The sequence below is a fragment of the Vidua macroura genome, chromosome 14 (assembly GCF_024509145.1).
Source record: "Vidua macroura isolate BioBank_ID:100142 chromosome 14, ASM2450914v1, whole genome shotgun sequence".
Classification (NCBI taxonomy): domain Eukaryota; kingdom Metazoa; phylum Chordata; class Aves; order Passeriformes; family Viduidae; genus Vidua; species Vidua macroura.
The window spans coordinates 8,799,220-8,811,749 of NC_071584.1; the positions used below are offsets into that span (position 1 = coordinate 8,799,220).

General features: G+C 51.7%; 1 protein-coding gene across 1 annotated transcript in view; it reads right to left on the reverse strand.

Moving 5' to 3' along the window:
- The window catches only part of CD99L2 (CD99 molecule like 2), a 30,159-nt gene that overhangs the window by 11,313 nt on the left and 6,316 nt on the right, over positions 1 to 12,530 (reverse strand). Inside the window, exons 2-3 of the mRNA XM_053989994.1 lie at positions 2,604 to 2,669; positions 571 to 609 (exon numbers count right to left, since the gene is read on the reverse strand). Of these exons, the coding sequence (XP_053845969.1) occupies positions 571 to 609; positions 2,604 to 2,669 (105 nt within the window). The remainder of the gene's footprint in view (positions 1 to 570; positions 610 to 2,603; positions 2,670 to 12,530) is intronic.

The window sequence follows — 12,530 nt, forward strand, 5'->3', positions numbered from 1 at the left end:
ACTCATGTGAATTTAAGGCAGCTTCCTCAACTGTGGCACTGCTGGGAGCTGGCCAGACAGCACATTTGATGTGCACCAACAGTAAGAGACCCATTCTCCCCTGGATGGGAAAGTGTCACCAAGATGGCAATTTGTGTGGAGGCTAGGGATATCTTGGGGGAAAAAAAAAGGAAGGAAAATATCCTCTGGACTTCCTCCTGGAAGGAAAGCTAGTAGGTGCCATGCAGACAGGAACAAAAGCTCTTGTGTAGCTGAGCAGTGATTTGTGTCTTCTCCATTAGGATACTGCAAAGTGTGCAAAATTGTGCCTTGGTTGTAAATGCTCCACTGCCACTCACCTTCAGCACGGACAGAAATATCAATATTGCATTTCTTTGGCTGCACAGGAACAGTGCAGGTGCACACACCAGCTCCAGCTTCCCCATGGGCAAGTAAAGGGGTCCCAAAGCAGCTGCTGAGGCAGCAGCACTCAGCCATACACGGGCAGCCCACGGGGGCTCACACAGTTCAATCCCACGGGAAGTGCACCCCACACTGAGCTGAGATGATGTGCATGCAAGAAGGTCTCACCTGTCCCACCTGCTGGCTTTCTGGGACTCTTGGGAGTGGCTGTGACAAAACAGATGGGGAGGAAAAGTGTTAGTCATAGGCATCACGAAATGTCACGTCTGGACTGAGAATGAATGCAAAGATTTCACCACAGCTTTCTGACGCCTGCATTTGTAAACTCAGGGCACAGGGTCATAAACACCCTGCACACAATGTGTGGCCACAGGGATCAGGACAGCGCAGGGGTGAATATGGAGCCCAGTGCTCCACAGGGCACTGTTGTCTTGAGCTAAGCCAGCATCCCACCCCAGCTGGTGGAGAGCAGGGAGCCACAACAATCTGCTCTAAGGCTCCAGGATCCAGCAGCACACAGGGAAAACAAAGTGAAAAACAGCAGTGAGCTGCCAATGTTTTGGTGTCCCTGGCCTGGTCAGTCAGTCCAATGACAACTTCCCATGCTGTGCTGTGCACAGGAGGTTCCCTGTCAGCTTTCAGTGATACCCTGATACCCAAATCCAGCCTCCCCTGGCTGCTCCTGGGCTAAAACAAGCTACAGACAGCCACTGGGTGGGGGGAGGAAGCAATATGGAAACCACTGACTATTAATAGTGGCTGGCATTACCAAGTATATGAATAAATTATGAGCAAGAGCTGTGGCTGCTCCATTCCCATTAATATCCATTAGACTGGAGTGGTGTTACTGGGCTTCATTTCCAGCATGTTGGTATGGTTTGATGTGACCCAGCTCCAGACCCTTGGTTTGCTTTTTTCTGGGGCTGACATGAATCCAGAGTGGGATGCAGCACTTGGGGAGGCCATGGGGACAGTGCTGCCTCTCCCTTCCCTCACTGCAGGAACTCCAGCTTGGAGAACACCACTTTCCCTCCACTTGAGGTGGCCATTAGTCATTTCTAACCAGGTCTCCTCACATGCTGTATTAAAGGGCTTTTGCAAAATCCTAGATGAGCTGCATCAGCCCTGTGACCTGTCCTGATACCCCACGGCCTATCCGATGGAGGAGAGCTGCAGAGAGCACCCTCTATTCCACTTAAACTCCAAAGTAACACAGCACAAGTGTCTGTCTGTTGTTAGACTATAGAACAAGAGGTTGCAAGCACTGTTACAGCTTTCCCTTCCATACACGTGGGTATATTCTGCCTGATCCCAGAGCCTGGCATCACCCGTGGAGCAATTCCCACTGGTGCCCTGCCAGGTGCTGGGTCTGGGGACAGCCACCATGAACTGCATGGGGAATGCTGGGCAGTGAGGGCTCCTGGGTGCTGGCATTTGCAGCTCTGCCACAGCATCTCTGTGGCTGGGTAGCAAATGGAGCCAGAGATGTGTGTGGGTGCACAATGGTCTGGAGCTCAGCCCTTGGCACTGAGGTAAGGCATGTGACATTTCCCAGCGAGGGAGATGAGCCTCCTCCCATCCCTCAGCTGCTATGCTGGCAGTCAGGTTTTGTCCTTGGGGTGTAAAACACCAAAATACTGAACACTGCATGCCAGCAGTGGGACACCCCTGAGGAAGTGAGTTTCCTTTGACTGATGGGCTACACTGAATTGCAGTGAGGCAGAGCTGTGACCTCAGGCACCGTGTGCTTTCCAGGCACTGCACACTGCAGCGGCAGCAGGGAAGGGCCCGGCGCTGCCCCTGCCTGGCCGGGCTCAGCGAGCTGCTCTCCCAGCTGGGGGAGGGATGGCATGATGCACTGGTGCCAGGCCAACAGGGCCAGGCCTGCTGGTAGGCATTACTGAGGGAGGCAAGGAAGCCAAAAGGGCAAGTTCACTGCTGCCTCAGAGCACAGGTGTGCTGTGCCTCTGTGGTTCCAGCAGGAACCAGCAAGCGAAGGGCACCTGGTCAGCAGGCAGCTTCTCCAGGACTGTCCCCAGCTCCACGTGTGCAACCCAGACCTTGTGTCTCCCAGGCAGAGAGGATAAGGCAGTTGTATCCTCTACCACCCTCCCACCAGCATCAGATCCCAAAGAACAAACTGCATCTATTAACACCTATTTGTTTTCTCCTCTTCAAAACAATACATAAATGTGACTTACGTCGCCTGGTGACGGGGTCAAACAGGGCATCTTCTAGGTTGAAGTCATCTGTGTTATCCCCATGACCTGGAGACAAAGAATCAGCACTGGCTATACTTGCTCCACACAGAGTAAATTACCTTTAAATAAGGCATGGCTAGACTTGTTTGCTCCAATTGCTTTCATTTTTTGCTGTTTTTTTCCAAGCCTGACCCAACACTGGTGATAAGGAAGACATCAGCCCTCTCCAAATGCTGTGACTGTTAAATGCAGAGCAGCCATCTCTGTATTTTCCATTTGTCTGCCCTAATGGATGTGGTATAAAGACACATGTTATGCTTAAATTTGTCAAGGACAACCTACCAATTCATCTCTTGAGCTGCCACTCATCTCTGGCTGTGCTCATGATTATATGATTGCTAAACACCATGAAAACATTGGGACAGTGCAGACAAATTCGGTGGCAAACAAAAAAGCCCTATGCCCCTCTTCTTCTCAAGCCTTCCAACATCAAAGGCTTTGCATTAAAAAGCTGCTGCTGGCTGCCAAGCACGACTTAGCATTTCAGAGGCTGCCTGCATCATTCTGTCTTGGAAACGTGAACCAGGACGAAACCCCCATCCCCATCCCAGGGATATACGTGACAGGCACAGGCAGATTTTTTTTGTTAGAGATGCCTCACTACAGCTCCAGTCCCATATCCCAGGGATAACTCAGAGCTACATCATGTTCTCCTGCAACAGGGCCAGCTAATCCTTCCTTTCTCTGACTCTTTTTTGCATGGCATTAATTACTGTTGACTTACCCTAGTTCTGAATGTATTTGTCTTGATAAATTCATGCTTTTACATCTCGGAGCATGCTGAGTAATTAATATCCTTTGGGTTTGCTAAGTACTGCAGCACTGCAAGAGAACATTAAAATGGCTTTCCTCTTATTCCTACTGCTAAATGGATTTAGCTATTGCCACCTGAGCTCCAGCGTGCTTCATGAATAAATTTAAAGCTTTACTGACAAGGACAATAACAATGGGAAGGCACCAGTCCATCAGAAAGCAGGTATCAGCGTTTCAGTGAGAAACTTCACTGAGAGTGGTCGCTAAGTACTGCAACAGCTGCAGTTCCGGTTCCTTACTCACACATCACCTCCCATCTCATCTGCCGTCTGTGAAACGTACACTCAGCAGCCCTGGGGGCGATGGATGTGATCTGTGTGCAGGGGCAGGGGCTGGCAAGTCGCTGTGGGCTTCTCCCCCCTGCAAAGGCTCGACAGTAGGCGCTGCTGGAGGGGGTGTGTAAAGAATGAGTGTCCCAGCCCACGCTGTGCTTCTCATCGAGCTGAATGATGCCAACACTTCCCTGCGAGCCTGGAGGAACGGCCAGCAGCAGGCGATGCAGGGAAAACCCGTGTGAAATCCACAGGGAGACGCAGGCGGAACAGCCCCTTGCTCAGCACAGTAGGGCTGTGTCTGCCACCCTCAGACTCCCTCCTCCCTTCCCAAAATCTTTCCCTCTTGGGCCTTATTGCTGGTGAAATACTGGCACTGTGAGACAGGCATTGCTCACCTGCTCCTTCCAGCCTAGGTGAAGCCGCAGGGTTAACAAGTGTTCTGTCAGTGTGAAGGAGCAAAGTCAGAAATGTGCAAGACCATCCACAGTGCTGAAAAGCACCTGCCCAGCTCCAGGGCTTGCACAGGGGGCTGCCAAACCACCAACATCTCTGCTGAGACTCAACACACTCATCATTGTCCTGGCCAACTGCCCCAGCCTTGTCAGTCTAACAATTCTGTGCAGTCTTCCTTTCCCTTAATGGCTCTTTCCCCAGTTCTTTACTGGATTTCCAGGAACTAACAGGACTCCACCATTTTTGTCTTTCTATTTAAAAGCATGCTTAAAAATAGCCAGAAGGGGAAGCCCATGTTGCATCTCTGGTGGGATGAGAAGCGTTACCAACCTGAACAAGGAAAATGTTCCATCACCATGTGAGCTGGCAGGAGGGATGTGGTGGCAGCACCAACTCGCATCAACATGCCAGGAGCCCTCCCTTCCCTCTCCCTCGCTCCCTCTGCTCTCCACGATTAAGTCAACATTAAGGCACTGACTTGCTGCACGCTGAGCCCTGTGTTAGTGCATCCTCCCCACGCTCGCCTTCAGTGCAGGAGCCCAAACACCGAGTGGAGGAGTGGACAGTTGGGGGGTGTGTGCAGCTCACACGTTCGAATGAAGGGCTGTGGGGGTATAATGTGGGGCTGCACAGAGATGTCCCCGCAATGGGGACATGGGCCTGGCAGGGAACACAGCGTCCCAAAAAATGGGCTCCCTCCACCTGGTTTTGGGGGGCTCACTGGACCTGCCAACTGAGAAGCACTTACAACCTCCCTGCGTTTGGTGACAGCTCCCTTGGCAACTTTCCCCGCAGGATGAGAGGAGGATGCCCCTTCCAAAACCACTCTCCAAAGAGCCAGCTGGCACAAGAGGGGGCCAAGGAGGGACGAAAGGTGCTCAGGGCCCTCTGTCCTCATAGGGCTGAGGTAAACAACAACTGCTGAAGAGTCCTGGGCTGGAGCTGCATCCTGGGGGCTTTCCCCACCTGGCGGGAGAGGAGGCAATGTTGCCCAAGTGAGGGATGGGAAAACTGTGGATGCACTGAATTGCCCAGCAAAACCTTCCCCATGGAGCAGCAGTGCTTGGCATAGCCCGTTACCCAGGGCTTTCCCAACGCTGCCCATGGCAAACCAACATCCTTTTCCAGATTCCCCCAGGCATTAGCAAGGATTAATAGTAGATTGCCAGTTAATTGAAGCTGACAACATCTGTATTTCATGCAAAGGGTGTTACAGAGATGTATTAGACCTTTTATAGATCAATAACTGAGTGCTGCCATCACAGCCACACAAACTCCCTGCTCCCTTCAACAGGTAAGAATGGAATGCTCTCCTCATTCTTTTACTCTGTTATTAAGTGGTAACAAATCTGATACTTTGTGACCAGACACTGAAAACCCCACCATCTCTTGGTATTTTTGTTTACCGGGCACATGCAGTTTTTCGGAGGCACTGTCCCTGCACTGTCCTGTGCAATCCCTTTGCTCCTGGGGCCCTGACATTGTTCCACAGTCACTGCAGGAGTGGAGCTTCCAAAGCCCACTGATGGGAACTCATGCACAGCACAGAGTATCTTCACAGTAAGGGTTTATACTTTTCGTGAGACCTTGAGGCCCATTCTTACACATCAGCACTCACAAGCTGCTGAGCTGCAGCAGAGTTTTGTGCCCATGAAGCAGAGTCAGGGTTGTGCATGCCTTGACATGTCACCTCCCCCATAGGACATCCCCACCTACAAACCTGTTACAGGGCCACAACAGCAGTGATACACAAAACCCCCCTTTGCTGGTTGCTCAGTGCTGGGGAGCAGTATGGAATCCTTGTCAGGGCTGATGACTAGGCTAGTTTGGGTCAATTTTTTCCCCACCCATGCACTGGGTCTTTGGAAGAACTCTGCTCTTTGGGTGCTGGGAGAAAACGCACATTCCCTGGGGCAACTGGGAGCAATTCCAGCCCCATGGGCCACCAGAAAAGGGCAGTGGAGCACCCATGGGACTGCAGCTCTATGGTGAGGGGGGAATAGGCAAATGAAATAAGTTTTCCATATTTTTATTTAATCTGGCAATTCACAGAGACCAAGCTGGGACATCACATGGCACCCAATATGAATCCCCCCAAAGCCAGAGTCTTTGGAGGATGGAGGGGGGACCTCAAGGCTGCAGCTGTGTCCAGCAGAAGCTGTAGGACAGGGATGAGAGTTATGGCCGAGCCAGCACTGCAGACTCCCCCACCTCTTGCTGAGTGCTGGGGGTATTTTTAATCAGAGCTAGCTGCTCTTTGAAGGTAGAAGGTTTTTGTGCCTTAATGTATTCTCTCCTCATTATTTTCTGTAGCAGGCAGCTCAAACACACAATTGTACTCGTCAGCTTTTTAGTTGTTACAATTATATATATATTCTAATTAAGCCCCTCTGTTTGACAAAGCTTGAATTACAGTATCATAATTCACACCCAGTATATTGCCAGGCTGTCTGCAGTACTCGGAGCGAGGTGTATTCCATTTTTAGTGCCAGCCCACAGATCCCTTTGTGCAATATATATGTGTTTAGCTTCCCTGGGAGTAGAGAGTCTGCAACGGTATGAGATTGACAGCCCGGGAGATTACGGGAGAATGCAAAGCAGGTACAAGGGCAGCAGAAAGTAATTCCAACAGCCTGACTTTTATGGTGCAGGCTGGATGAGCACTGCATCCACCTTAGGAGCAACACAGCAGGTAGAGGAGCAGGAGGAAAGCAGGAAAGCAAGCACTGTGGTAGCCAAAAGGGTATCCCCAGTGACCAACCTCATCTCTCTGGCTCCACGTTATGATGTTGGCACACACGGGTGGGTGGGCCTGAGGCTGGGCACTCACAGCTGTGCTGGGACCTCTGGGCAGGGCACTGGGGAAGGAGGGCTTTGAGAGCAGAGCCGTGTTGCTGGACCTCTGGGCTGCATCCTCGCAGTGGGGTTTCTGCCATCTCAGCAGAGTCACAGCCCCAGAAGTCTGTGGGGAGTAAACGGCTGCTCCTCCATGGGCATGGGTCTGCCCTGCAGCAGCTGGGGTGCCTGGGGCAGCACCGAGTGTCCTCAGGGACCTCTCCTGGTGCAGGCGACAGCACAACACCACCGGCCAGAGCAGAGCAGATCCCAGTCAGGACAGAGCAGAGCTTAACACCCGCCAATGCCTTCACTGTTGTCTGGGCACCGGCCCCGGCCACTGCCAAATGGGTGGGAAACTTATTTGCAAATCCCAAATTCTTGCTGACTGCTAAGGCCAAAGCACAGTTCCCTGTGTGTAGGGAGAGCAGTGCTCCTCGGAGCTGGGGTGTCACAGACAGTCTCCGGCAGCAGTGCTACCAGAGTGGAGCAGGTGGCTAAAGGCAGCTTCTGTGCAGCTGCACTGCTCCCTGCAGAGAGGCTAGGCTGCCTCCTCAGCACAGACCTCCTTCTCAAGGTAGCTCTGCCTTGACAAGCAGACTTTGAACTTCCCATTTATCTCCACAGCTGCTGCCAGGGAAGACTGGCTGCCCTGCAGAAACAAGCTGTCAGAAGCCCACCAGGGCAAGGGGTGGAAGGGCTCTGCTGGGAAGCAAAGTGTGGGAGAAACAGCTCCTTCCATTCACCACAGCAGTGAGACCAACAGATGATTTTGGGGATACAGCAATCCAGCCCAGGGCATGACCAGTACAGAGCGGTGGGACACATTCCCCCAGCTGGGATAATCCCTACTCCTTGCAGGGGATGAGGGAATGCTGCTGTCCTTGCTCTCTGTTCTCAGTGAAACATTTTGATTTTCAGAAGTACTAATCAAAAATCACTCTTGATTATGGCAAAAACAACCTCTGCTGAATTTTTTTTTTAAATGCAATTAACAAGGGTGTATGGTAATTCCAAGCAACCTCGCTCTTGAGATTAAAGGAAAGCCTGCCAGGAAGCACATGAATAAAGCTTTAAGATGAGAATTTGCATAATGAAGACTTTCTCTTTGTGGAGGGACTGATGGTAGTTGTGTTTGAAACCTATTAAGGGAAATGCCTAAAAGCCTCCACTACAGCCAGGGCACTGCTGTCCTGACCGGTGCAGCTCCAGCACCCACGCTGCCCTCAGGCCCCTGCTGGGAACCTCAGCCCCACGACAACCCCAGCTCTGCCCTTTCCTCCAGCCAGTGCCCTGGGACAGGGCAGGAGAGGCAGCACAGCCCCACTGCAAGCTCTGAAGTCTGCAGCTCAGGGCAACACCTCACTTGGGCTCTAAGCCACAGGATAACACCGTGGTTCTGTACGCCACGGCAGCCGCATGAGCAGCAGGTGTCTGTTGCAGTTCGATTTCAAGGCTTACTAGGAATAAGATAAATTATTTGGCAGTGGTATCCAATAAGCTCTACACCCAGCAGGAGTGACGGAGCTGGTGAGGAAAATGTGACCGGCAAAACCAGCCTGCATCAGGCTCCTTCCCAGCAGACATCACTGGCACCACAATGTAGGGCAGGGCCAAAAGGGCATCTTGGTGAGCAGAAGGTGAGCCCTCACTGGGACCTGCTTGGCCACACACTGGATGCTCAAGGGATGCAGTGCCCAAACAGCCTGCACCATGCTGAGGGCAGCATGAAGGTCTGAACGCATCTTCTCCCCACCTGGTGTGGAAGGACAGACCTATAGCTTGCCTCCAAAGCACCTAAAGAAGAAGCACCACCCTGCATGCCCTGCCATGTCCCACAGCCCCGGGGGAGCAGCTGGGCACTCAGTTGGTGCTGACACGGCCATATTGGGAGCTGCCAGGAGGTCCTTCTGCAGACACCAGACAAAAAACACACCATGGAGGAGTTTTTCATCTGCTGCCCTCTTGAACAGCCTTTCCACTCCTCCACAGCAAGATTTAAAACCCCAGAGGGAAGTGCCCTTGACTTGTCTTTGCCAATAGCTGCATCTGGTAACTGGCTTGCACAGAGCCCACCCTATTTACCAGGAGCTGCCACAGAGGCTGCAAGGAACCCTTAAAAGCTGAGGGTCCCTACCACAGACAGACAAACACCTCCAGGTGCCAGCAGCAACCCTGAACAGCTCTGAGGGAAGGCAAAGCCCCATCAAGGCCAGCAGGACTAAAGCCAGGAAAGGCTTTGTATGGGGGTTTCCCATGAAATGCCTTGGGCTGGCAGCTGTTGACCAGGTCTGCCCCATCTCTGGCTCCACAGCAGCATCCTCTCTCTGACCCCATGTGAAACAAAGCACTCAAAGCTTTCCAGGTTTCCAGGGCTCTCTGCCATCTCAGCGCATGGAGCAGGTGATGCTTTCTAAGCAACTTTAATATGATAGCTGTTCTTTGAGGTTTGTGTCAAAGACGGCTCTGCCACAGCACTGCCAAAACCTGCTTTCAATTAGTCCCAGATCAATTGCACCTGGAGGAAAAGGGTGAAAGGTTTAGAGCAGAAATATTTAACGTTCCTCCCCTTCTGAGGCATGCCTGAGCCCAGCTCTGTACCTGTGATGAGGATGGGGCCCAACTTTCTGTGCCTGGAGTGGGTACCAAGACATTGCAGCCAAGGACTAAGGAGGGCAGGAAGAGTTCAGCCTGTCTCAGCCCTTACAGGAGCTCTGCAAATCTCTGATCCTCCCTGGTTCATGGGAAAATGCCCCAGGTGTAGCCCTCAATAAATTAAAGGTGTTTCTTATAAGAAAGGGAGCTGGTTTTCCTTTCCACTTTCTTGCTGTTTGGGAATTTTTTAAGGAAGAACAAGGTAAAGGATGTGGACAGCACCATTATTTTATTCCCAGCCCAACCACTTTGCAAGAGGTCAAGGGGAAATTACCACTGAACCAACTGCACAGGACAGAGAATGGTTAAAGATGACTTTTCAGTGATGGAAAAAAATAACAGTGTCACCCTGGGCTCAGGTTTGTCCCCACCAGATGCTGTGTGCAGGCCTCTGCTGGAGAACTAGATTACTGCCCTGGCAGCAAGGGAAGGGGAGACGTGGGGGTGCCATGATCACTGCCCAGCAGGCACCAGCCTGGTTTCCCCAGACAGACACGGCCTGGTGCAGCACTGCTGAGAGCCAGCCCCTGTCAGGGGCAGGCTGGTGGGGACAGGAGCAGGATCTGATCTGAAACCACTCTAGGGGCAAACTTGGCGCTCCCTGTTCTCAAGTGTACTGCCCCCAGCACTCACCCAGCCTTAGCAGGCAGAGAGAGGGAGACATGGACCCTAGCTCGCTTGGTTTGTGACTCCTAGCGAAGGTCCAAAAGCACAGCAAGTTCCTTTTCCTCCTGTAACTGTGGTTGCAGGGCTGAAAATTGGGGGATGTGGTGGTTTGGGTGGGGGTAGAGTCAATCTTCTTCACAGAAGCTGGTATGGGGCTCTGGTTTGGATTTGTGCTGAGAACAGTGTTGATAATTCAAGGCTGTTTTCATTATCATGAGCAGCACTAACAGAGCCAAGGCCTTTCCTGCTCCTCACCCACCAGCAAGAGGCTCCACAAGGAGCTGGGAGGGGACACAGCCAGGACAGCTGACCCCAGCTGACCCAGGGGATATCCCATAATATGGCACCATGCTCAGCATATAAATGTGGGGAGAAGGAGGAAGGGGGGACGTTTGGAGGGATGGTGTTTGTCTTCCCAAGTCACTGTTACAGGTGCTGGAGCCCTGCTGTCCTGGGGATGGCTGAGCACTGCCTGCCATGGGAAGTGGGGAATGAGTCCCTTGGTTTGCCTTGCTTGGGCACGTGGCTTTTGCTTTACCTGTTAAACTGCCTTTATCCAACCCACTCAGTTTTCTCACTTTTACCCTTCCAATTCTTTCCCCCATCCCGACGTGGGGGGAGTGAGCAAGTGGCTGTGTGGGGCTGAGTTGCCAGCTGGGATTACACCACAACAGCTGCTTCCATGTTTTCCTGCCTGCTGTCCACACAGAAAGATTACAACGTACATTCACATTATCCATATGATTTCTACTTACACATTAAGTAATGGCTATGAATTTTTCTATTGCCAAAGATGCCTGTTCCTCAACCAGACAACAAATTGTGGCATGAAAGCATTTTGTTCATAACTGAGTGCAGGAACAACTGATGACAATGTCAGTGATGCAGGAGCCCAAAGAAAACTGAAGCAGGAGATTAAATGCTTATCACCTGATTCCCGGTGGAAAAAGATTGCTCTCATCAGATAAAGAACAAGAGGAGGTGCTGTAGTTAAAAGTAGGTAAATAGGGAATTCCACAGTAAAAATGCTGGTTCATCACTTGGGATGTGATGCTCCTGTCATACTGTGCTATTTAAAATCAGAAGCAGAGCAGTAGTGGGAATGAAGACTCGGGTAATGCTGACAAATGGAGCAGGGCTCTAGGAGAGCATGGGGGGCTCAGCCTGCTCCTCGGGCTGAGAGCATCTGTCTGCCCTGTCACCGCAGCTGCACTGCAGGGCTTGCCCCTGGCCACTGCTGTCCCCGCCTTCCCACAGCCCCTCCCCGTGCAAACATGGGCTATTCGGGTCAGGTGGGGAGAGGCTGAGACTCCAGCCTGTGCTGCTCACTGTCTGCACCCTCCTCGCCCACCCACACTCCCACTGTGCTCTGGGTCATTCGGCTCTGCTGCTCCTGGAGCATCCCTGATCCACGTGGAGCTGCCATGGGAAGGAGCCAGCACGGAGAGACAGCAGGAGGCTGCACCCTTCAAGTAGGAAGCAGCAACAGAGAGATCTGCTGGAGATAATTTTGAGCAGGTGGTGCAGGAACTGGTGGTGATTTTTAACCACCCAGCCAGCAGCTGTGAGACCACCCCTCCTGGCTCGTCCACAGCAAGGGAAGCTGTGCCACATCCCTCAGCCTTTTCCAACAGCTTGTTCTCAATAAGGTGAGTTTGGCTCCTTGTTTTCACAGCGGAGTCTGGAGAAGTCTCTGAAAAGGGGAGTTTGGGGTGTGCATCCAGCCTCTGCTACTTCCCACGCCCAGCACATGCTGCATTCCCATCACCAGGGGACCAGGTGCTGTATAAACAGCGCACTCTGTGCTATTACTGTGGCATGAAATAATTTAAACATAAAACTAGGTGCTCAGTGAGTTCAAAGAAAAGTCCAGCAACAGGTTTCTTGCTCTCTCTGACCCTACTTGGAGAGGAAATAGCACCAACACTTACAAACCCAACTGCCTGTAAGCTGTTGTGGTTCTGAGATTTTCTCTGTGAAAGTATAAATAATTCACTCAGTTAAGACCATCATTACACAGAAGAAAGAAGGAATACACTATCTTTTCAAATATATGTTTAACCTCACTTTAAAAAGCTCTATTTTCTGCACGAGGTGAAAGACACGTTTGGGATCTGTGGGTGTTTTTCAAAGCATAATGAGCTCAAAGCTCAGTGCTGTCCTGGGGTGG